A 24,388-nucleotide genomic window follows, 5' to 3' on the forward strand; every position below is an offset into this window, starting at 1 on the left:
GGGGTTTGTCTGCAAATACGTGCTGTTAGGCGCTACAATCCAGAGGGCCAAAGGAACCCCACACCTTTTGTATAGTGAGGGAATACATTATGTTTTAGTAGTAGTTTGGGACTAGGAAGTTCGGCCCAAGGGTTAATGGGGAAAGGAGGATTATTCTTAAAAAGCAAGACTTATTGGGGAGTAGACTTCACTGCATTCAACTGAACTTCCCCATGAATGTACATAGGGTTGATTTGCATACAAATGCCTGTTGCCTGTGCTGTGGTGAAATATTTTCCCTTGCTGTGGGTAAAACCTCAGCGCCTAGGACTTGCCGATCGCATGGTCAGTGATTCGAATCCCCGCGGCAGGATGAGCTCCCGTCGTTCGGTCCCAGCTCCTGCCCACCTAGCAGTTCGAAAGCACCCCTAAGTGCAAGTAGATAAATAGGTACCGCTTTATAGCGGGAAGGTAAACGGCATTTCCGTGTGCTGCGCTGGTGCCAGTTCGCCAGAGCAGCTTCGTCACGCTGGCCACGTGACCCGAAAGTGTCTGCGGACAGCGCTGGCTCCCGGCCTCTAGAGTGAGATGAGCGTACAACCCTAGAGTCTGTCAAGACTGGCCCGTATGGGCAGGGGTAGCTTTACCTTAATTCTAGCTTTCTGTTTCCACTTCTTCTGTGCTGATGTTACACTAAGAGAGAGTCACAAAGTGAGCTTCATCTCCAAGTGAGGATCTGAACCCTGATCTCCCAGGTCACAATTTGGCATTCTAACTCCTGCCCTAAAGTGGGTGCATGTGGGGCTGGGGCTGCATGTGGGGCTGGAGCTGTATGTGGGGCAGGGGCAGCATGTGGGTCTGGGGCAGCATGTGGGACTGGGGCTGCATGTGGGGTTGGGGCAGCATGTGGGGCTGGGGCTGCATGTGGGGCTTGGGGCTGCATGTGGGGCCTGGGGCTGCATGTGGGGCTGGAGCTGCATGTGGGGCTGGGGCAGCATGTGGGGCTGGGGCTGCATGTGGGGCTTGGGGCTGCATGTGGGGCTTGGGGCTGCATGTGGGGCTGGGGCTGCATGTGGGGCTTGGGGCTGCATGTGGGGCTTGGGGCTGCATGTGGGGCTTGGGGCTGCATGTGGGGCTGGGGTGGGTTTGGGGCTGCGACTGTATGTGGTTCTGGGGCTGCATGGGGTTCTGGGGCTATATGTGGGGCTATATGTGGAGCTGGGGCAGTATGTGGTTCTGGGGTTGCATGTGGTTCTGGGGCAGTATGTGGTTCTGGGGCTGTATGTGGTTCTGGCACTGTATGTGGGGCTAGGGTGGGTGTGGTTCTGGGGCTGCATGTGGTTCTGGCACTGTATGTGGGGCTTGGGCAGCATGTGGGGCTGGGGTGGGGGCGCAGGCTTGCGAAGGGTGATTCCGAATCCGAGCACATGCAGAGGGCTTTGTCTGCAAATACGTGCTGTTAGGCGTTGAGAGAGAGGCGAAGTTCAGCAGAGCTAGGCGTCATTGAGCCAGCAAGGTTCATTCTCTTTTCTTTCTTTCGCTCTCTCTCTGCCTCACAGCGTTGCTGGTGAGGATGAAATGGGCGGGGTTTCGTCCACCTAAGGATGAAATGAGAGGCGCTGGGTTGCATCCGACTAAGCTATGCGTTGGTTATGCCCGCCCATTTCAGTGGACCTACTCTGAGCTGAAACCGAAGTGCCTTGTGTTTTCACTGTTTCTTACATGCTTAGCTTTGGAGCATGCAGTGCTAAAAAGTTCGCCTCTCATGATGATTGGGTGCGGGAGGCAGGGACCCTGCTGCAGAAATAGTAACCTCCGCAACCCCAGACTGCTACACCACTGGTGATGGGAGTGCACTTGCGCTACAATCCAGAGGGCCAAAGGAACCCCACACCTTTTGTAGAGTGAGGGAATACATTATGTTTTAGTAGTGGTTTGTGACTAGGAAGTTCAGCCCAAGGGTTAATGGGGAAAGAAGGATTATTCTTAAAAAGTAAGACTTATTGGGGAGTAGACTCCACTGAATTCAACTGACCTTCCCCTTGAATGTACATAGGATTGATTTGCATACAAATGCCTGTTGCCTGTGCTGTGGTGAAATATTTTCCCTTTTCCTAATTCTAGCTTTCTGAGAGAGAGTCACAAAGTGAGCTTCATCTCCAAGTGGGGGTCTGTACCCTGATCTCCCAGGTCACAATTTGGCATCCTAACTCCTGCCCTAAAGTGGGTGCCAGTAACAGGACTGAAAGGAGGTGTTTTCGGGTCTTAGATTCCTTTTACAAAAGGAACCCTAAGAAAAATTTCTAGTGCCCTTTACACTGTGACATTTTAGGTGTTCAAAATAAGGGCACTGCACTGCTGCTTTTGGCAACACTGGCAGTGAGCAAAGGTCAGAGTGACATATAGCCAGTTTTTGGAGTTGAGAAATTTATGGAGAACTGCAGGTGCCCCCCCCCCCATATTCAAAATATAGTCCAGCCTCCCACAAGGTCTGAGGGACAGTGGAGTGCCCCCCTGCTGAAAAAGTTTGCTGCCTCCTGACCTATGTCTTCCCAGAATGTCACTCTCCCCAGAAGGGGAAGCCAAGCTCACAATCTCTGTTCCGCTCGCTTCTTTTGGGAGCCCCTCAAACATGCATGTTGCCACTTGTGGTTTTTCTCTAGCTGTTTGGGGTGCTGTCAGGCATTTAAAATGGGCACTTCACCCCTTGGATATTTTTGCTTGCTGTTCAGTATAGCATGGAGTTTGGGGCTAAGGCTGGAGATTTAATGTTTGAAGATACTTGGCCTTAGTATGTGTGTGTTGTTTGTTTGTTTCTTTGTTTGTTTTAATCTGCAAGTTTCTGGCTCTCAGGAGTGCGGGGAACTGGGCTAAGATGTGTGGTAACTGGTAAGTTTCTGCTTCCAGAACAACCCTGAGATGAGATACTTCTGAATGTCTGTAGGGAAAACCACTTGTGTTCAGCCAGGTTTATTCCCTCTCCCCACCTTCCTGGCAGTGAATCTCCATATGTGGGGAAAGGTAAACCGCAAGGGCAGGGCTTGTATCTTTGCAATACAATAGTACCTCGGGTTACATACGCTTCAGGTTACAGATTCCACTAAGCCAGAAATAGTACCTCAGATTGAGGACAGAAATCGTGCTCCGGTGGCGCGGCGGCAGCAGAAGGCCCCATTAGCTAAAGTGGTGCTTCAGGTTAAGAACAGTTTCAGGTTAAGAACGGACCTCTTCAACAAATTAAGTACTTAAGCCGAGGTACCACTGTAATGGATACTTTTAAATTTTTGTTTTGTTTACAGTGTCTTCTGGACATCTGTTCCAAAACCAAAGCATTCCAAAACCAAGGCATACTTTCCTATAGAAAGTAACGCAAAATGGATTAATCCGTTCCAGACAATTAAAAACAACCCCCAGAATAGCAATTTAGCATGAAAATGACTATCTAATTAGTCTATAAAATTGATCCATAAAATAAAAGCAAGAGACCAGGCTGCTATCTGCTACCCAATATTAGAAACTGGCAGTGATTTACCCATTGCCATTGGAAGGATGAGTGCACAGGGTGTGTGATGGAGAGTTCCAGTGGCGGGGGGGGGGAGGGATGGAAAGGAAGGCAAAATTCATCTCTCTGAGGAGCCAGTTGGCTTCTCTCCCTCCCCCCATGCCAGCCTTTCTGGATCCCTGCCCCCACCCACCCACCCACCCCGCCACTTGGGTGTGTGAAGAACTCTTAGTGCAGTGGTGGAACCAGCATCCTGTCACGGCAGTCACTTCTGGGCCTGGATCGGTGGCAGCAAAAGCGGAGAAGGCGAAGTCGCTACATCATCGACGACACCCTTCTCTGCTTCCAGATTTCACTGCCGGCACCAAGTGAGGGAAGGCCGTGCCGAGCAGGCAGGCGGTGTTGCTGCCACCCTCTGGGTCCCTCTGCCACCACTGTCCTTGCAGCATCAGCCACCCCCTCCTCCGCTTTCGGGTGTTGCCAATGGCTGGCGCGGCCAGCGCTGAATAAGGGAAGCCAAGGTCAGGCAGCAAGCAAGCAGGCAACGGAAGTGTGGCACTTAAAACAAAAGTGCACCCCCCCCCCAACGAAGTACGTTCAGATTCCAAAAAAAGTTTGAAAACCTGAACACTCATTTCCGGGTTTGAAGTGTTAGGGTTCCAAGTAGTTTGTGAACTAAGCTGTTCAAAAACCAAGGTACCACTGTACTAGGTTCTATAAAAGCTTGGGTGCAATAATTGGGCAGCGGCCTTTTCAGTTTTAGGGACTTTGTAGTTTAGACAAAAAGCAAGTAAGAGATAATATGATAGAAGTTTATCAAATTAGGCATGGCATGGAGAAAGTGGATAGGGAACAGTTTCTCTCCCTCTTGCGAACATCCGATGAAGCTGAATGTTGGAAGACCTTCAGGAAAGGCAAAAGAAAGTACTTTCTCACACCATGCACAGTTAAACTACAGAACTCTCGCGCAGGAGGCAGGAATGGCCACCAACTTGGATGACTTTAAAAGAGGATTAGAAAAATCCAGGGAGGAGAAGGCTAGCAATGGTGGCTGTGCTCACCATGTTGGTGGCAGCAGGGCTTCTGAACAACTGTTGCTGGAGACCACAGGAGGGGAGAGGCCTCTTGTGCTTGGGTTCTGTTGGCTACTGTAAGAACAGAATGCTGGACTCGCTGGGCCTTTGGCCAGATCCTGCAGGCTTTTCTTTTGTTCTTAAGAGAGGTTATAGAAACTTGATAGGAAAAAGAAGGGATTGTCTCCAGCTACGTTCTGCTTAGAGAAGACCCACAATGTGTCTACTCCTTTAGGTAAAGGGTAAAGGGGCCCCTGACCATTAGGTCCAGTCATGACTGACTCTGGGGTTGCGGCACTCATCTCGCTTTATTGGCCGAGGGAGCTGGCCAGCATCCTAATCCCTGACAGGATTCTAGTTTTGAATCCATTACCCTCTGGTCTTTGGGGAAGGCTGCAACAAAATCGCCAACCTGCAGTGAAACATGAGCATCTTTGTGCTTGCAGATACATGTCTTGTTCTGTTCCTACCCACTTGCCTCTCTCTGTGAATGAAGTGAATGGTTACTTTTCTCTCTGCCCAGGACCAGGCTGGCCTCTCTCTTTGGACAGGATCAGACAGCTACAGAATCTGGAAATGTGCTCTTCCAATACATGTCACCCAAGCAGCCTAAAAAAGGTCAACCAGCTACCGGTAAGTAAACTGTTCACAATGCCTAGGAACATAAGACGAGCCCTTGTGGACCAGGCCAGTGGCCCATCTGGTCCAACCTTTGGCTCTGAAGCCCCACAGAATCAACTGGGTTGGTCAACTCCCGAGTAGTGCTGGGGAGAGACCCCTGACCTGGGGCCCCAGAAAGGTGCTGGTGGTCTGTATTCACCACACTGAGGTAGATGGACCCAGTGGTTTGACGCCATACAAGGCGACTTCCTGTTCTTAAATCATATTGTGAGAAGGGCATTATATGAAGTATGGGAGAGTAGTAAAAAATCAGTAGTGACCAAAACACCATGGTGGCTGTCACCAATGGAATCTATGACAGTTCATAGGAAAAATATGAACAGTGATTGGTTAACATACAAGGATTTAGTAGAGGAAATAAGTAGCAACCCGAAAATAAAGGACCTAAGAGAACTGAAACAGAAATAACCTGGCTGGAATATTATCAACTAAAAGCCGCGAAACTATTTTTTTTTAATAAGGTATTTATTAGGGTTTTACAAAAAACAGAAATTCACAGAATATAAGAAAAACATAGAAAAAGAAAAATACAAAGAATACAAAGATACATAGAAAATAAAAAAAAAGAAAATACAAAAAGCAAATCCATTTTTTGATATCTTTAAGCTCATTTGCTTGTTTCCTTGACCTCCTCACACCTCCCCTTTTTGTATTCCCATTTACATAATCAATTCAGCAAATCCTTACCCTCTTTCATTTATCTTCGCTCTATATCATAACATATTATAACTCTATATTTTCATCCATTTATCAATTCATTTTTGCATATTCTTATTAACTTTTGTTGCTGAATACCATTTATTGCCAATCCGAACATAATTTTAGCATTCATTAATTTTACAATATTTCTGAAGATAGTCTTTAAATTTCTTCCAGTCTTCTTCCACCACCTCTTCTCCCAAGTCTCGGATTCTGCCAGTCATTTCCGCCAATTCCATATAGTCCATCATCTTCATCTGCCACTCTTCCAGAGTGGGTAGATCTTGTGTCTTCCAATACTTTGCAATAAGTATTCTTGCTGCTGTTGTTGCATACATAAAGAAAGTTCTGTCCTTCTTTGGCACCGATTGGCCGACAATGCCCAGAAGGAAGGCCTCTGGTTTCTTCAGGAAGGTATATTTAAATACCTTTTTCATTTCATTATATATCATCTCCCATAAAGCCTTGATCCTTGGGCACGTCCACCAAAGGTGAAAGAATGTACCTTCAATTTCTTTACATTTCCAACATTTATTATCGGGCAAATGATATATTTTTGCAAGCTTGACTGGTGTCATGTACCACCTGTATATCATTTTCATAATATTCTCTCTTAAGGCATTACATGCCGTAAATTTCATACCTTGTTCAGTTCATTGCCTTGTTCAGTTTAAATCCTGCCACATGACCAAATTCTTGAATCAGTTCTAATACTCTTTTCGTACTAGATTCTGGCTCCTGTAACGTCAAAACTAAGTCATCTGCAAAAGCCTTCAACTTGTATTGTTTGGCTCCGACCTGAATACCTTTAATCAGACGGTCCCTTCTAATCATATTTAACAAAACCTCCAGGACTGAAATAAAAAGCAATGGGGAGATTGGGCAACCTTGTCGTGTACCTTTCTCTATCTTAAATTCCTCTGTTACCACGTTGTTAACAATTAGTTTAGCCTTTTGTTCTGAATAAATTGCACTTATACCATTTTCAAACCCTTGGCCAACCCCCATCCCCTGAAGATTCTTCTTCATAAAACTCCAAGAAATATTGTCAAAGGCTTTCTCCGCATCTATAAAAATTAAAACTGCTTTGGTATTTATGTTCACTTGCAACTTCTCCAAAATATTAATTATATTCCTCGTGTTGTCTGACAAGTGTCTACCTGGAAGAAAGCCAGCTTGGTCCTTATGAATTTCTTCCACTAATACTTTTTTTAGCCTGTTAGCCAAAATGTCAGCAAATATTTTGTAATCCACATTAAGCAGGGATATGGGGCGGCAGTTCTTAAGTTGCGTCTTCTCAGACTCAGTTTTCGGTATAAGTGTAATATAGGCTTCCTGCCACGACTCCAGTGCCTTTTTCCCCTCTAAAATTTCATTGCCAACCTCCTTTAGTGGCCGAATTAACCAATCTTTCAAAGATCTATAGTATTTGGAGGTTAAACCATCTGGCCCTGGAGATTTACCCAACTGCATATTCTGAATGGCACCTTCCACCTCCTGTTCTGTAATTTTGTGACTCAACATTATCTTATTTTCCTGAGAGATTTTTTGTAGTCCACTTGTTCTTAAAAATTGGTCTAAATCAGTCTCTTTCTGTGGCCCTTGTGTATATAGTTGTTTAAAATATCTCTGGAAACACTTTCTAATTTCCAATGGATTCTGAATGTTCTTTCCATCTACATCCAAATTTGTAATGGTGTTTAATTTTTGTCTTTTCTTCATCTGCCAAGCTAGCAGTTTCCCACATTTGTTAGCCGATTCAAATGTCTTTTGTCTCGTCTGCTTAATTTTCCATTCCACTTCCTGATTTATCATTTTCATATATTGTACTTGATATAACTTAATTTCTCTCAGAATCTCTTGCGATTTTGGTTTCGCTCTTAGTTTCTTCTCTCCCTCTTTTATTTTCCCCAAAATTTTATCTTTTTTCTCATTTTTAATTCTTTTCTTTATTGCATTCTGTTGAATCAGAAACCCTCTCATAACCGCTTTGCTTGCGTCCCAGATTGTTCTTTTTTCGACCGTAGTATTCAAATTTATCTCAAAGTAGTCTCTCAAGGTTTTTTGGGCCTTCTTGATAACCTCTTGATCTCTGAATAAGGTGTCATTCATCCTCCATCTGAAGGAACCAATTGATGTTAATTTCATCTCCATCTTCACCGCATTATGGTCGGAGCAAGTTTTTGGGCAAATTTCCACTTTTCGAGTCTTAGGTGCCAGCCCTCTAGTTATCCATATTTGGTCAATTCTTGTCCAAGTCATATTGGCTTCAGAAAAGAATGTTCCCTCTCTTCCAAGGGGGTTCTTAGTTCTCCAAATGTCAATCAAGTCCATATTGTCAGTCAGTTCAAAAAGGGTTTTTGGTAGTCTGCCATCTTTGGTTACCACCTGTCTCTGCGACTTATCCATGTTTGTGGATACCACTCCATTCATATCTCCCATCATAATAATTTTATAGTCCATATAGTCCAACAATGTCTCATGCAATTTCTTAAAGAAGTCAGACTTCCCCTCATTTGGTGCATAAACTCCTACAATCAAAAATTTCTCTCGTGATTGAATCTCAATTGCAACAATTCTTCCTTGTTCATCTTTAAAAACAAATTTCGGTGATAGACTCTCTTTAGCGTAGATAACGACTCCTCTCTTTTTGACTTTGTCCAATGAAATAAATTCTTGACCCAGTCTTTTATTAATTAGAACTTTCCTATGGAGCCTTATCACATGGGTTTCCTGTAAACAAATTAAATCCAATTGTTCCTTTTTCAATAAATGGAATACTTTCTTCCTCTTCTCCGGGGAGTTAAAACCATGAATGTTCCAACTTAGTAATTGCAGAGACATGATGTGTTTATTCTATTTTCCTCCAACTGCTCCCAAAAGCTCTTCTTGTTCTGACGGTGGTATCCCTTTTTTTGATTTGTACAATCCCAAAGGTATTGGTGCTGTGTCTAAAACTCCTGGTCTCAGGGCTCTTAACTCTTCTAGTGCTTCTTTTTGTAAGTCTTCTTCGTAGTCTCTCAAAAAATTTTCCTTATCTTCCACTGATCTGATTTTGAACTTTTTCCCTTTATAGGTAAAAGATAATCCCTGGGGGAATTCCCATCTAAAGACAATGCTGTTTCTTCTCAATAGGGCCACCAAGTCTCCGTAGTTAGTTCTCAGGTCCAAAAGATATTTCGGTATATCCTTAAAAATCTCGACTCTCAAATCGTTGATCTCCAAGGTCTTCTGAAAGTGTGCACTCAATATTTTATCCCTCTCTTCTTTCATTCGGAGGGTAACCAAACAGTCTCTCACCCTGTTCTTTCTCCCTCCTCTTCCAAGTCTAAAAGCGCTCACTATCTTAAAATCTTTTTCCGGCTCCAAATTCCAAAATTTCCCAAATTCCTGTGTAAGATAGTCGCTCAGGTTATCTTTTTCAAGTTCCGGCACGGCCCTGATCCTCAGGTTTGTCTGTTTCTCCTTCAATTCAATCATAGACAATAAAGACTGATGGTCCCCAATCTGTTTACGCATAGGTTTTATTTCTTCCTCCACAGCCGCTACTTTTTCTTTTGCTTCCTCAGCTATTTTTCGAGTAGACGCAGATTCTTCCAGCAGTTTTTCAATAGATTTTGTATTTGAATTAATACTGGCAGTATTCCCGTCAATTTTATTTGATTGTTCTGTAACTTGTTTACTTAGGCCTTCCAATTTCTCATAAATTTTATTTAATACAGAAGTAAATTCCCCTTCTGAGGCCATTCCTTTTGGTTCCACTTCTGCCAAATCTTCCTCCTGTGTCACAGGAAGGCCGGGTACAGATGCTCTACGTTGCTGGGAAACAGCACTAGGCTGCTGCACTCTGACCTTGCCTGATCTTGTTGCTCTTTGTTCAGTCATCCCCCTTATCTTGAGTCAAGGTCAGATCTCACCGTGGAAATTCCCTAATGTCCACAGTGGAAAATTCCCCCAGCTAAATGCACAACTTCAATGTTCCTCTAGGGGGACACTGTAGCAGCCATAAAGTTCACAATAGAAAAGTCTTTTCTAACATTCTATGTCCCCTTCAATAAAAACATGCAACAGTTTCCAGTCCAAAGAAGACTCTCAAAATGTATCTCCCTTGCAGAGTTAATCATTAAAAAGTTACAATGTCCATAAGTAGTGCGAGTCCCAATGTAGCAGTTCTCATAAGCCTGGCAGTCCGTTCCCAAGGGTTTCAACAGAAAAAAAAGAGAATTTTACCTCTATTTTTCCCAGAAGAAATAGAGTCACTTTCCCTCTTCCCCCCCTCTCCCAATCTGGGGGGGAGTTCTTTCGCTTTGATGTTTCGAATTAAGACTTTAGAAGCTCCGCTTTCCAAGTATTAGCATAGAAACGTCTTTGCTTTGATCTGTTACAGAAACGGGAGGCGGACTTCCTGTTTACACCTTCCCGCTTCAGTGCCAAATTAACGCCTTTTTTCTTCTTCAAATCCAATCTTTTAATTTCACCTACTCACGGGTAGTAGTTTAGCAGCCGAATTGTCACAGGAAAAAGGTCAGCGCTCTCCGGCAACAGCTACGCGGCTTCACCCCACAGAAGGAGCAATTGACTCTCAGCACCGCGCCTCCCGTTACGCTCCGGAGCCCCTTGCGGGTTCCTTCACTGATTCGGGGGGCGCAAATGGTGCCCGCCGAGTCCCACGCTCGCAGGCTCCTTCTGCCTGCGATTTCCGATCGGGTCTCCGCTTCGCCGTAGCGGATAGACCCACTTTCTGCAGGGCTTCTCCCTCTTACTCAGAAGGAGACCGCCATTGCCGTTGGCGCCGCCTCCGGAAGTCCGAAACTATTTTTGAATTGGCAAAGAAAGGAGGAGGATACAGTGGTGCCCCGCAAGACGAATGCCTCGCAAGACGGAAAACCCGCTAGACGAAAGGGTTTTCCGTTTTGGAGGTGCTTCGCAAAACGAATTTCCTATGGGCTTGCTTCGCAAGACGAAAATGTCTTGCGAGTTCCTGCGGGGTTTTTTTCCTTCCCCCCCTTTTTCCCAAGACGCTAAGCCGCTTATCAGCTGATCCGCTAAGCCGCTAAACAGCTGATCTGCTAAGCCGCTAAGCCGCTAAACAGCTGATCTGCTAAGCCGCTAAGCCGCTTAACAGTTGATCGCTAAGCCGCTTATCAGCTGATCCGCTAAGCCTGCTAAGCCGCTAATAGCGCTAAGCCGCTAAGCCGCTAATGGGCTTGCTTTGCAAGACGAAGAGACTCGCGAAACGGATTCTTTTTGTCTTGCGAGGCACCACTGTATCAAATAAATTACAGTAAAATGGGATAGAGACCTGGGACATATGATCAAACCCAGTATTTGGAATGAATAATTGACTAAAAAATCATGGCTTGCTTCCTTATAAGGGAAAATCTTATGAAAATGTGCTATAGATGGTACTTGACCCCCGTAAAACTAGCAAAAATAAATAAATCATATAATAACAAGTGCAGGAGATGTAAAGAACAGTTAGGAACATATTACCATATGTGGTGGTCCTGTCTAGAGATATAAAGATTTTGGAATATTATTTATGAAGAGATAAAGAGATTGATAAAAACTACATTTAGCAAGAATTTTTACTAGGAATGGTTTCAGATAATATTCCCAAAAACAAAACCAGGTTATTTATGTATGCAATGTCAGCAGCTAGGGTTATAGTGGCAAAACACTGGAAAGATAAAAATACACCCACTAAAGATGAATGGGGAGTCAAATTGTGCAAGTACTTGGAGCTCGTGAAGCTGACAGATGCAATAAGAGATAAACCTAAAAAGATGGTGAAAGAAGAATGGGAATGTTTAAATAATTATCTAGGGGATAAGGGTACATCAATAAAGTCCTGGTTATGTTTAGAATGATACCACATAGGGAAATCTTCCCTGATACCAAGATGAGGGATTCTATGGAATGCAGATAGAGAGAATTGATAAGAATAATGATCTGTTGTGATCTTGACGGAAGCATACAATGGACGAGCCTTCTTGTGTTTTGGCTCATTTCCCCCCCCCCTTTCCCCCCCTTTTTTCTTTTCCCTCCTCCTCCTCCTTTCCTCTTTTTTCTTCTTCCCCATAATGGCTTATGTTCTATGCCATGTACTTTGATATTTTTTGTAGTTTTTTAGCTTTTTCCATTATTGTTATTAATAATTTTTCTTTTGTTCTTTTGGTTGTTTATATTTATCTGTATTTGTTTAAAGCAAAATAAAAGAATTAAAAGGGGGGGAAAGTCAACTTCCTGTTTTCCATTAATCTGAGCAACTGGCTCAGACAAGGGTGCTAACTTGGCCTGATGTTTGCAAGCAATGTTCTGTTTGCAACAGAGCACTTACCCTTCTCATGTGCTGCTCCAGCTGCAGGTCTGTCTACCCAGAAGCATCCTCCTGCAGCTGCTCCTGCGCCCACTGCAGCAGTGCAGTCAGTTTTCTTCGCTACAGTTGTTCATGCATATTTGTTGTGAGTACTACAGTAGAGGGGATGAGCTGCAGGGTGTTCTTGCTACCCAGGTCCTGTGCTCACATCTTTTGCAGTCATCTCCCCATCTTGCCTGGATTGTTTGGAAAGAGCTGCAGCTGAATAGTAATAATAATAATTTATTTTTTATACCCCAGCCACTCTGGGCAGCTTCCAACCAAATATTAAAAACAGTACAGCATCAGACATTAAAAACTTCCCTAAACAGGACCACCTTCAGTTGTCTTTTAAAAGTAAAATAGTTGCTCATTGCCTTATTGCCTTGACATCTGCTGGGAGGGCGTTCCACAGGGCAGGTGCCACTACCAAAAAGGCCCTCTGCCTGGTTGCCTGTAACCTCACTTCTCACAGCGAGAAAACTGCAAGAAGGGCCTCGGAGCTGGACCTCAGTGCCTGGGCTGGACAATGGAGGTGGAGCAACAGTGGGGGGGGGGTCAATTGGGGCGAATGGGGCACCGCCTCCCCAACCTCAGCCTGCCTCCACCTGCCTGTTGTTGTTGTTTTACTTCCAGCCAATCAGGCTGTGGATATCATTGACTCTGGCTCGATGTGCTGTTGATTTCCTTGCCTTATGCCACACCAGTGAAAGCAGGTCCAGTAGGACACCACCCCCTCATTCTGCCCCCAGCTGGCTCCCACCTGCCTGCCTTCTGATGTCCAACCGATCCAGAGGGCAGGACTGCCTGTCAGCTTCCTCTTCCCCCTCAGTCTCCATGCTGCAATGGTAGAACACAGCAAGTAGGAGGATGGGGACAGCCCTAGACTTAGCTGGCCCTTCTTGTCGTTGGCTCTGGTGCCACCTATAGTTGGGTTCCCTGCATTCACCCCAATGAGCCAACACTGAACTGAAATGATGACAGTGATCTCCTGGGATGGGGAGCTTGTGGGCTGATAAAATGTTGCTGGGCTGCTACCGCTCACCCCCCACATCGCCCCTCAGCGTTGGCCGGATGGCCTGGGCTGATCAAATAACCCCTGGGAAGTCTTTGTAAAGAGCTGCTAAATATAACCCATGGGGTTGGCATGGTGGCAACAATCGTGGGAAACTAAGAGGTGTTCTCTTCTCATTCCAGTACCAATGGGAAATATGTGAAACATGGCAAGTATGGAGCAGCTGTAGTGGGCAGCAATGCAACCAAGGAGGTAAGAGGAGGAGGTTTGGTGTCTTGAAGTAGCCTGGCTTTCTGCCAACCTGCTGTCCTCCAGATGTTTGGGACTACAGCTGCTGTTGTCCTAAACATCTGGAGGATACCGGGTTGATGTAGGTTGGGCTAAGGAAATGCTTCCCTTTCTCTGAATGCTGGTTTCCTGATGATGTCTTACTCTGGAAAAAGCAAAGGTGCTGTTTTGGCTCCTGTCTCTTTCTGCCCAATCGGCTCACAAGGGTTATAGCTCCCATTTTTCTTATTCTGACCTCACTTCTCTACAAAAAGTATTCTCAGCAGGGAAGGGGTTGTCGCTCAGTAACACACCATCCACTTTGCAGACAGAAGCTCCCAAATCCAATTGCTAGCTCCTCTGGGTAGGGCTGGGGACACTGCTGCCGGTCAGAGTAGGCAGTCCTGAGCTAGAGAGACCAGTGGTTTGATTCAGTCCAAGGCAGCTCCCTGTGCTCTTATTTAACTAGAACCATGTGGACTAGCATCTTGACAAAAGAAGGGCCTAGGGGGTATTGTGTGCGGAGTGGATAGAGGGAGGTGAGATGGTAACATTGTCGTGGCTTGAAAAACCAATAAACGTTCCCACCACACTCAAAAAAGGAAGGGGGTTTCAGCAGCTTATGTTGGAAAAGGGATTCAGTTTTTCCAGCCTCTGTCCTTTTCAGCCCAGTCAGCCAGCTCTTCAGTGGTTTGTTCTGGCCCACTTTGCTATGAAAGGATTCACAGGTGTTTTACAATCAACAGATAAAATACGTCAGGAAACATATGCATTTATTCCAGGAAGACTCTGGTATGATTGCCTTGTCCTACTGCGCCGTTGCAAGTGAGGGTGGTGGGGACAGGATAAAACACTGGGCTGTCATTCTCGTTTAGCTGATTGGGCGGAAAAGGACAGATCTCACCCCTTGGTTTCTCCAGGTGTAGGGAGCCTTTGGTTCTCCAGATGTCGCTGAACGACAGCCCCCATCATCCCTCTCCACTGGCCATGCTGGCAAGAGCCAATGGGTGTTATAGCATAGCACCAAAGGCTCCCCACGCCTGCTCCATTGTAACAAAGTCATTCCACATGTAATTAAGCCAGGCACCTGCAACCAAAGCAATTCCTACGATGAACACCTCTGATGTATTTGTATGTTAATGTGTCATTTGGGTGTTTGGGTGCTGTGGAAATGCTACATGGTATAAGAAGAGCTCCAGGTGCTTTTGAAAACAGCCAGCCCCGTAGTTTTTGATTCCTCACTTTTGCTCCTCTTTTCTTCTGTCCTTCCGTTTCTTGTGGAATCCAGTACAGAGTGCTTCTTTATATCAGCCAGCTGCAGCAGATTGCGACCGCCAGCATCCATGCCTGGTTTGTATTCACGGTAAGCTTTGACGTTAAGACCTGCAAGGACCATGGCATAGGCTGAAGCTAAGCAGAATTCTTTGGTGGTTTGAAATGCAGCTGTGGTCAATTAATTTCAGTGGGTCTGCTTTGAGTAGGGCTAATGCTTGTTGCAACCCATTAGATTTGAGTAGTGTTAGATCCAAGGGGCCACTCTATGGTTAAAACACTTACCTAGAGGTAACAAAGTAAAGTAGATGACATTCCGCCCTCTGTCCTACTGTAGCTTACATCCCTTGGGGTAGCCCTCCACCCCAAAATCCTATAGCATTTTCCCATTTCTAAACATGACACACTACATACGTTGATGTGTGTGTGTGCTCAGAGTAGACTCACTGAAATTAATGCACCAAAGTTCATCATGTCCATCAATTTTCATGGGTCTGCTCTGAGTAGGGCTAACATTGGGACACAACCCAAGGTCTTTAGCAAGACCCATCAGGAAGAAAGTTGTTTTGAGCAGAGGCTGTCTGCTGCTCAGAATTCCACTTTCTCCTTTCTTTCCGCAGGTGCATCCCAACAACTACTGCACATTTTATGATGATCAGAGGCAGAATTGGTCCATCATGTTTGAATCAGAAATGGCGGCTGTGAACTTCAGCAAACAGGTGCCAGAGGCGTGCATTGCATTTTGGGGTGGGGGGTGGCTGTCCTGCAGACACTGAACTAGTGTTCACGGGAGCTCAGCTCTCTTGCATCAGTCACCAGATGCTTTCTCTACCAACTACTAAGAAGTATCCAGGGAGGGCAAGGAATGGTGGTGTAGCCATTTGGGGCGTTTTCAGGCCCCTGGGGTCTTCAGCCAGTGCTGCGCTGGGCCAGATTGCATAGGTGTGGATGACAATGCAGGCTAATAACACAAATGGCTTGGCTCTTCTTCTTCGCAGCTGTGCATTGCCAAGTATAACAGCAGCCGTTCTCCTGACTCAGTGCTGTGCCAGGATCTTGTTCTCGGAGACGGCCAAGGTGTGGCGACTGGAGATGTCCTGGAGATCACTTTTACAGGCTGGCTGTTCCAGAACGGTAGTCTTGGGCAGGTGAGACCTGGCAGAGGGGGTGTCTGGGGATGATGGGGGATGATGGGGGTTGAAGTCTCTAGCAGCACTGCATGGCCACAGCTTTCCCACTCCTGGTTTATAGATTGCATACAGCCCTTTTCTCCCACAACCCCATCCTTTTGCCTTTCAATAACATTGCAAGGAAATGAAACAGGAGAGGGACTTGGTGAGGCTCACCCAGCTTGCTTCACAGCTCAATGTGCATTTGACCCCAACCCCAATGAGCTCTAGCCAGTGCTTTTCCATGGGGCTTGCATTGGTTGCTCTCCAGAGGTGGGGCCTTGCCCAGCCTTGCCGCCCTTTCTCAACTGGGGATGCCAGGGAGGGAACCCACGACCTTCTTCCTGGGAAGCACATGCTGTTAGGCCCTGAGCTACACCTGTCTCCAAGGTGTAGATCCTATTTCTCAACCTCATTTTACCCAATCTGCAACATGGCAGGCACCGCTAGGTAGGGGATTCAACATAGAAAGCTGCCTTGCACTGCATCAGGCCACTGGTCTAGGTTGGCATCGCCCACATTGACTGGCAGTAGCTCTCCAGGCTTTCAAGCAAAAGCCTTTCCCTGACCTTACTTGGAGACGCCAGTTTTGAACCTGGAACCGGCTGCCTGCAAAACAGGTGCTGTGCCCGAGTTGTGCCCCGTCCTTCGATACTCATTGCTCTTGGCTCAGCAGTGGGAGTAGCAGAACGTGAACCTATTATCTTCTGCATTAAAAGTAATTTCACCCCATCGACCTTCCACTTTTGGAACAGGTTTTCGACTCGAATGTAAATAAAGAGAAGATGCTCGGTCTGAAGCTAGGCTCTGGCAAAGTCATCAAGGTAAGATGGCACTATCTTCCCACTGCAGTGCAGGGGTTCTTTCTTCCACTTCCACATCTAAGCAGAGTTCAGCAGCCCGGGCTGTGTGGAAGGCTGAGTAGCAGTGATGTTTTTTGAGCTCAAACCCTGATCAAATGGCTTCCTCAAGAACCGCAGGCAGGTAGCTGTCCCAGCTTGTCTACGCTTACCAGGATCTGGTGGAGTGGGAGGCCCAAACAGGGTCCCTCGATCCCTGCAAAATTCCTGATCCTGCCCTACTGGTCAGTCAGGCTTGCCCTTTCTTTACAGGAGGGGTGGGGAACCTCAGGCCCAGCAGGGACTGAAACTGGCCCTCAGGATTCACCCCAGGCCATGCCCCTCGCCAAGCCTGCTCTGTGGCCTGGACCAAAACAGTCCTGGACCTCCAATGTTGCCTCTTGCTGTCCTGCATGAGAGACAGAGGGGGGAGTATTGTACAAAGGTAAAAATTACATTTGTTGCCCCTCCCACTTTCTCCTCTAGCCCCGCCCACTCCTGGCATGCTCCTCCCCACCAAGAAGGTTGCCCCGCAGGGAATGGTTTTCATCCCTGCTTAAAGCTACTTTCCTCAAGACTGCAAGAGAACTGTCAGTATTCCTGTGCCCTGCTCTCGACCAGCCTTTACCAACCTGACAAACACACACACAGATGCTGTGGACTCCAACTCCCATCAGCCCCAGCCAGCGCATGCTGATTAGAGTTGGAGTCCAAGGTATCTGGACGACGTCAGGTTGGCAAAGGCTGTGTGGTTCTGGCACTTAGCGAAGGCGGTCACCCAAACTTGTTTTCTGCTTGGTTCTCCATTTCTGGAACTTGAAGGGCTGGGAAGATGGGATGATTGGCATGAAGAGAGGAGGCAGGCGGTTCCTCCTTGTCCCACCAGCATTGGCTTACGGGTCTTCGGGAGAAGCTGAACGCATTCCTCCGGACTCAACTCTGGCCTTTGAGGTGGAAGTCAAACGGGTGAGTGTGTCTTCCTCCCAACGTGTTAGCAACAAAGAGAACCTCAGAAGGTTGTTGGGTGGTCAGTCTACCGCCTGGATAAGGTTCTACAAATGGAGACAGTGGTTGCCTTGACCCGACTCTTTTGCTCCCTTAGGTGAGGTTTGCAAAGGGCGCTGACTCCGCTGGACAAAGCCTGGGCCCCAGGGACTCCCTCACACCTTCACCAGCACCACAATCAGAAAGCCCCGCTACAGACCCAGCCTGGCCGACTCCTACTCCCGCTCCAAAGCCAGGGTGAGAAATAAATTGAGGGTGCTCTTAGCTTTTAAGCCTTCCATTCTCCCAGGTGTCACATCCTAACTCTGCAGTAAACAGGTTGCCACCTCTGTGTTTGAGGCTTTTGGCCTTCACCTCAGCTGCATAACTCAGGCCCCATCTGCACTGTACCACCTTGGGTGGATGAAGTCTGGTATACAAATTCAATAAATCACAATAAATCATATGTTCCAAATAGCGCCATGCCAATTTCAACAGCTGTGGCTTCCTCCAAAGAATCCTGAGGGCCACCTTGTCTCATAGACAACCTGGCAGGGGCCACATTCCAGGGCTGGGCTGGGCTGGGGCTCCAGTGGACAGAGCAACAGATGCTGCTCCTGCCTTTTGTACAGCCAGAAAATACACCATGTGGGGCTTCTTTCTGCACACACCTCTTCCTGTCCAGGGAAGCAAGATGCACTGTCACAGTTCAGGGACACATTCCAGCCAGGCTAAAGCTCCCTTGGGGAGGTCATGAGGTGGGGTTGGTGAGGGGCTTGGCCGAGGCAGAGTCCCAAAGGCCAGTTGAGTATCCTACCCCTTAACAGACTCTTCCTACTATGCTCAGGTTTGTTAACTCCCTTCCTTCCATACTGCAGGGAGCCAGCTGTGCGTGCCAAATCAAGCTCTATTAACAAACAGCTAGTGGTAAGTCCCCATTGGAGCCAAATCTTCCTATTGATTGTATAGTTCCTGTTGAATGTGACCAAAGCAATGAGAAGTAACCTGGTCCTCCCACAGAGAGTGGGATCCTTATTGGTGAGCATTTTTTGAGAAACTCAAAAGCTCCCACATAATAAAGGTACTGTATGTTTCGGTCTATAAGACGCCCCCTATTTTTTGGGACTTAGATTTAAGAAAATGGAAGGAAATGTATCCGTGTATAAGATCCCCCCTAATTTTTGACATTATTTTTAAGAGAAAAAGCCTAGTCTTATACACGGAAAAATACAGTGTGTCACAGGAAAAGCCTATCATCAATAACTACAAGTAATTAACATTTGATATTGTGCTTGTATAGACTTCTAAGATGGGTTTCTAAGTGTTGTTGTTTTTTTAAAAAATGCAGTTTTAAAGTTCTTTTTTTAAATAAAATATTTATTGAGATTTTACAAAAAACAAAAATTTACAAAGTAACAAGAAAACATATAAAAAGAGAAAAGTGAAAAAAAACATACAAAAATACATAAAATAGAAAAAATAAAAAATAAAAATAAAAATGCAAAATGCAAAAAACGAATAAGAAAAGATTAAAAACAAATCCATTTTTTGTATCTTTAAACTCATTAGCTTGTTTCCATGACCTCCTCACACCTCCCCTTTTTGTATTCCCATTTACATTAATCAAATCAACAAATCCTTACCCTCTTTCATTTATCTTAACTCTATATCTTAACATATTATAACTCTATATTTTCATCTATTATCAATCCATTTTTGCATATTCTTATTAACTTTGTTGCTAATACCACTTATTTTCAATCCAACATCATTTTAACATTCATTAATTTTACAGTGTTTCTGCAAATAGTCTTTAAATTTCTTCCAATCTTCTTCCACCAACTCTTCTCCCAGGTCTCGGATTCTGCCAGTCATTTCCGCCAATTCCATATAGTCCATCACCTTCATCTGCCACTCTTCCGGGGTGGGTAGATCTTGTGTCTTCCAATACTTTGCAATAAGTATTCTTGCTGCTGTTGTTGCATACATGAAGAAAGTTCTATCCTTCTTTGGCACCGATTGGCCGACTATGCCCAAAAGAAAGGCCTCTGGTTTCTTCAGAAAGGTATATTTAAATACCTTTTTCATTTCATTATAGATCATTTCCCAGAAAGCCTTAATCTTTGGGCACGTCCACCAAAAGTGAAAGAATGTACCTTCATTTTCTTTACATTTCCAACATTTGTTATCGGGCAAATGATATATTTTTGCAAGCTTGACTGGTGTCATGTACCACCTGTATATCATTTTCATAATATTCTCTCTTAAGGCATTACATGCCGTAAATTTCATACCGGTGGTCCACAACTGTTCCCAATCAGCAAACATAATGTTATGTCCAACATCTTGTGCCCATTTAATCATAGCAGATTTAACCGTTTCATCCTGCGTATTCCATTTTAACAGCAAGTTATACATTCTTGAAAGTATCTTAGTTTTGGGATCTAACAGTTCTGTTTCCAATTTTGATTTTTCCACCTGGAAGCCAATTTTTTTGTCCAAATTATAGGCCTCTCTTATTTGATAATAATGAAGCCAGTCTCGCACTTTATCTTTTAATTTCTCAAAACTCTGCAATTTCAATTTGTCTCCTTCTTGTTCCAATATTTCCCAATATTTTGGCCATTTGGCCTCAATATTGAGCTTTTTCTGAGCCTTTGCTCCCATTGGTGACAACCACCTTGGGGTTTTATTTTCAAGTAAGTCTTTATATCTTATCCAGACATTAAACAATGCTTTCCTGACAATATGGTTTTTAAATGCTTTATGTGCTTTAACCTTGTCGTACCACAAATATGCATGCCACCCAAAAACATTATTAAAACCTTCTAAGTCCAAGATGTCTGTGTTCTCAAGAAGCAGCCAGTCTTTCAACCAGCAGAATGCTGCTGATTCATAGTAAAGTTTAAAGTCTGGCAGGGCGAATCGGCCTCTTTACTTTGCGTCAGTTAATATTTTATATTTTATTCTGGGCTTCTTGCCCTGCCAGACAAATCTAGAAATATCTCTCTGCCACTTCTTGAAACAGTCCATCTTGTCCAAAATTTGCAATGATTGAAATAAAAATAACATTTTTGGCAATACATTCATCTTTATAGCTGCAATTCGACCCAACAAGGAAAGCTTCAAATTTGACCATATTTCTAAGTCTTTTTTCACTTCTGTCCAGCATTTCTCATAGTTATCTTTAAATAAGTTTAAGTTCTTAGCAGTCATATTAACCCCCAAATATTTTACTTTCTTAACTAATGTTAAACCAGTCTCCTTCTGAAACCTCTCTTTCTCAATCGGTGTTAAGTTTTTCTCAAGAACTTTAGTTTTTGACTTGTTCAGCTTAAATCCTGCCACATGACCAAATTCTTGAATCAGTTTTAATACTCTTTTCGTACTAGGTTCTGGCTCCTGTAACGTCAAAACTAGGTCATCTGCAAAAGCTTTCAATTTGTATTGTTTGGCTCCGACCTGAATACCTTTAATCAAGCGGTCCCTTCTAATCATATTTAACAAAACCTCCAGGACCGAAATAAAAAGAAATGGGGAAATTGGACAACCTTGTCGTGTCCCTTTCTCTATCTTAAATTCCTCTGTCATCACATTATTAACTATTAGCTTAGCCTTTTGTTCTGAGTAAATTGCACTTATACCATTTTCAAACCCTTGACCAACCCCCATCCCCTGAAGATTTTTCTTCATAAAATTCCAAGAAATATTGTCAAAGGCTTTCTCCGCATCTATGAAAATTAAAACTGCTTTGGTATTAATGTTCACTTGCAACTTCTCCAAAATATTAATTATGTTCCTCGTGTTGTCTGACAAGTGTCTACCTGGGAGAAAGCCAGCTTGGTCCTTATGTATCTCTTCCACTAATACTTTTTTTAATCTATTAGCCAAAATATCAGCAAATATTTTGTAATCCACATTGAACAGGGATATGGGGCGGTAGTTCTTAAGTTGTGTCTTTTCAGACTCAGTTTTCGGTATAAGCGTAATATAAGCTTCCTTCCACGACTCTGGCGCTTTTTCCCCCTCCAAAATTTCATTACAGACCTCCTTTAGTGGTTGAATTAACCAATCTTTCAAAGATCTATAGTATTTTGAGGTTAAGCCATCCGGCCCTGGAGATTTACCCAACTGCATATTCTGAATGGCACCTTCTACCTCCTGTTCTGTAATTTTGTGGTTCAGCATTATCTTGTTTTCTTGAGAGATTTTTTGTAATCCATTTGTTTTTAAAAATTAGTCTATATCAAACTCTTTCTGTGGCCCTTGTGTATATAACTGTTTAAAATACCTCTGGAAACATTTTCTAATTTCCACTGGATTCTGAATGTTCTTTCCTTCCACTTCCAAGTTAGTAATAGTATTGAGCTTTTGTCTTTTTTTCATTTGCCAAGCTAACAATTTTCCACATTTATTTGCCAATTCAAATGTCCTTTGTCTCATTTGTTTAATTTTCCATTCAATTTCATGATTCATCATCTTCATATATTGCACTTGATATAACTTTATGTCTCTCAGAATCTCTTGTGATTTTGGTTTCGCTCTTAGTTTCTTCTCACCCTCCTTTATTTTTTCCAAAATTTTATCTTTTTTCTCATTTTGGGCTCTCTTCTTTATTGTATTCTGTTGAATCAGAAACCCCCTCATAACTGCTTTGCTTGCATCCCAGATTATTCTTTTTTCAGTAATAGTATTCAAATTTATCTCAAAATAGTCTCTCAAGGTTTTTTGGGCCTTCTTGATAACCTCTTGATCTCTATTTTTTTTTTTTTAAATAAATTTTTATTGGAGTTTTACAAAAGAGAAAAATAAAAATTCACAGAATAAAAAAAAAACCCCACAGATAAACTTAAACATTACAAAAGAGAAAACACAAAAAACACACAAAAAACAGCTAATTAAGAAAAAGGAAATTTGACAAAAGAAATAAAACAAATCCATTTTTCTCAGTATCTTCAATTTCATATGCTTATATCCTTGACCTCCTCACACCTCCCCCCTTTTGTGTTCCCATTTACATATTTAATTCAGCAAATTCTTCCCCTTTTTCAAATATTTTAACTTTAAACCATAACATATTATACCTCAATATTTTCAACCATTTATCAATACATTTTTTACATAATCTTATTAACTTTTGTCACTAATTACCACTTATTACCAATCCAAGCATAATTTTAACATTCATTAATTTTACAGTATTTCTGAAGATAGTCTTTAAATTTCTTCCAGTCTTCTTCCACCAACTCTTCTCCCAGGTCTCGGATTCTGCCAGTCATTTCCGCCAATTCCATATAGTCCATCAGCTTCATCTGCCACTCTTCCAGGGTGGGTAGCTCTTGTGTCTTCCAATACTTTGCGATGAGAATTCTTGCTGCTGTTGTTGCATACATAAAGAAAGTTCTGTCCTTCTTTGGCACCAATTGGCCGACCATGCCCAAGAGAAAGGCCTCTGGCTTCTTAAGGAATGTATATTTAAATATTTTTTTCATTTCGTTATAAATCATCTCCCAGAAAGCCTTAATCTTTGGGCACGTCCACCAAAGGTGAAAGAATGTTCCTTCGTTTTCCTTACATTTCCAACATTTATTATCGGGCAAATGGTAGATTTTTGCAAGCTTGACTGGTGTCATGTACCACCTGTATATCATTTTCATAATATTCTCTCTTAGGGCATTACATGCCGTAAATTTCATACCTGTGGTCCACAACTGTTCCCAGTCAGCAAACATAATGTTATGACCAATATCTTGTGCCCATTTAATCATGGCAGATTTAACTGTCTCATCCTGCGTGTTCCATTTTAGCAGCAAGTTATACATTCTTGAGAGTGTTTTGGTTTTGGGTTCTAACAATTCAGTTTCCAGTTTTGACTTTTCCACCTGGAAACCTATTTTTCTATCCAAGTTGTAGGCCTCTCTTATTTGAAAATAATGCAGCCAATCTCGCACCTTGTCTTTTAGTTTCTCAAAACTCTGCAATTTCAATTTATCTCCTTCTTGTTCCAATATTTCCCAATATTTCGGCCATTTGGCCTCCATATTGGACTTTTTCAGTGCCTTTGCTTCCATTGGTGACAACCACCTTGGGGTTTTATTCTCCAATAAGTCTTTATATCTTAGCCAAACATTAAACAGTGCTTTCCTGACAATATGGTTTTTAAATGCTTTATGAGCTTTAACCTTGTCGTACCACAAATATGCATGCCATCCAAAAACATTATTAAAACCTTCTAGGTCCAAAATGTCTGTGTTCTCAAGAAGCAGCCATTCTTCCAGCCAACAAAATGTGGCCGATTCATAATAAAGTTTCAGGTCTGGCAGGGCGAATCCACCTCTTTCTTTAGCATCGGTTAATATCTTAAATTTTATTCTGGGCTTCTTGCCCTGCCAGACAAATCTAGAAATATCTCGCTGCCACTTCTTGAAACAGTCCATCTTGTCCAGGATTTGCAAAGATTGAAACAAAAATAACATCTTTGGCAATACATTCATCTTGATAGCCGCAATTCTGCCCAACAAGGATAGCTTCAGGTTTGACCGAATCTCTA

General features: G+C 43.8%; 1 protein-coding gene across 1 annotated transcript in view; it reads left to right on the forward strand.

The window, feature by feature from the left end:
- Nucleotides 1-24,388, forward strand: part of LOC310754753 (FK506-binding protein 15-like) — a 70,961-nt gene that overhangs the window by 802 nt on the left and 45,771 nt on the right. Inside the window, exons 2-11 of the mRNA XM_083596969.1 lie at nucleotides 5,078-5,187; nucleotides 12,296-12,398; nucleotides 13,490-13,559; nucleotides 14,863-14,937; nucleotides 15,467-15,565; nucleotides 15,845-15,994; nucleotides 16,771-16,839; nucleotides 17,677-17,820; nucleotides 17,957-18,096; nucleotides 18,717-18,765. Coding sequence (XP_083453095.1) covers nucleotides 5,078-5,187; nucleotides 12,296-12,398; nucleotides 13,490-13,559; nucleotides 14,863-14,937; nucleotides 15,467-15,565; nucleotides 15,845-15,994; nucleotides 16,771-16,839; nucleotides 17,677-17,820; nucleotides 17,957-18,096; nucleotides 18,717-18,765 — 1,009 coding nt within the window. The remainder of the gene's footprint in view (nucleotides 1-5,077; nucleotides 5,188-12,295; nucleotides 12,399-13,489; nucleotides 13,560-14,862; nucleotides 14,938-15,466; nucleotides 15,566-15,844; nucleotides 15,995-16,770; nucleotides 16,840-17,676; nucleotides 17,821-17,956; nucleotides 18,097-18,716; nucleotides 18,766-24,388) is intronic.

Source organism: Podarcis filfolensis (genome assembly GCF_964270895.1).
Source record: "Podarcis filfolensis genome assembly, chromosome: Z".
Lineage (NCBI taxonomy): Eukaryota > Metazoa > Chordata > Lepidosauria > Squamata > Lacertidae > Podarcis > Podarcis filfolensis.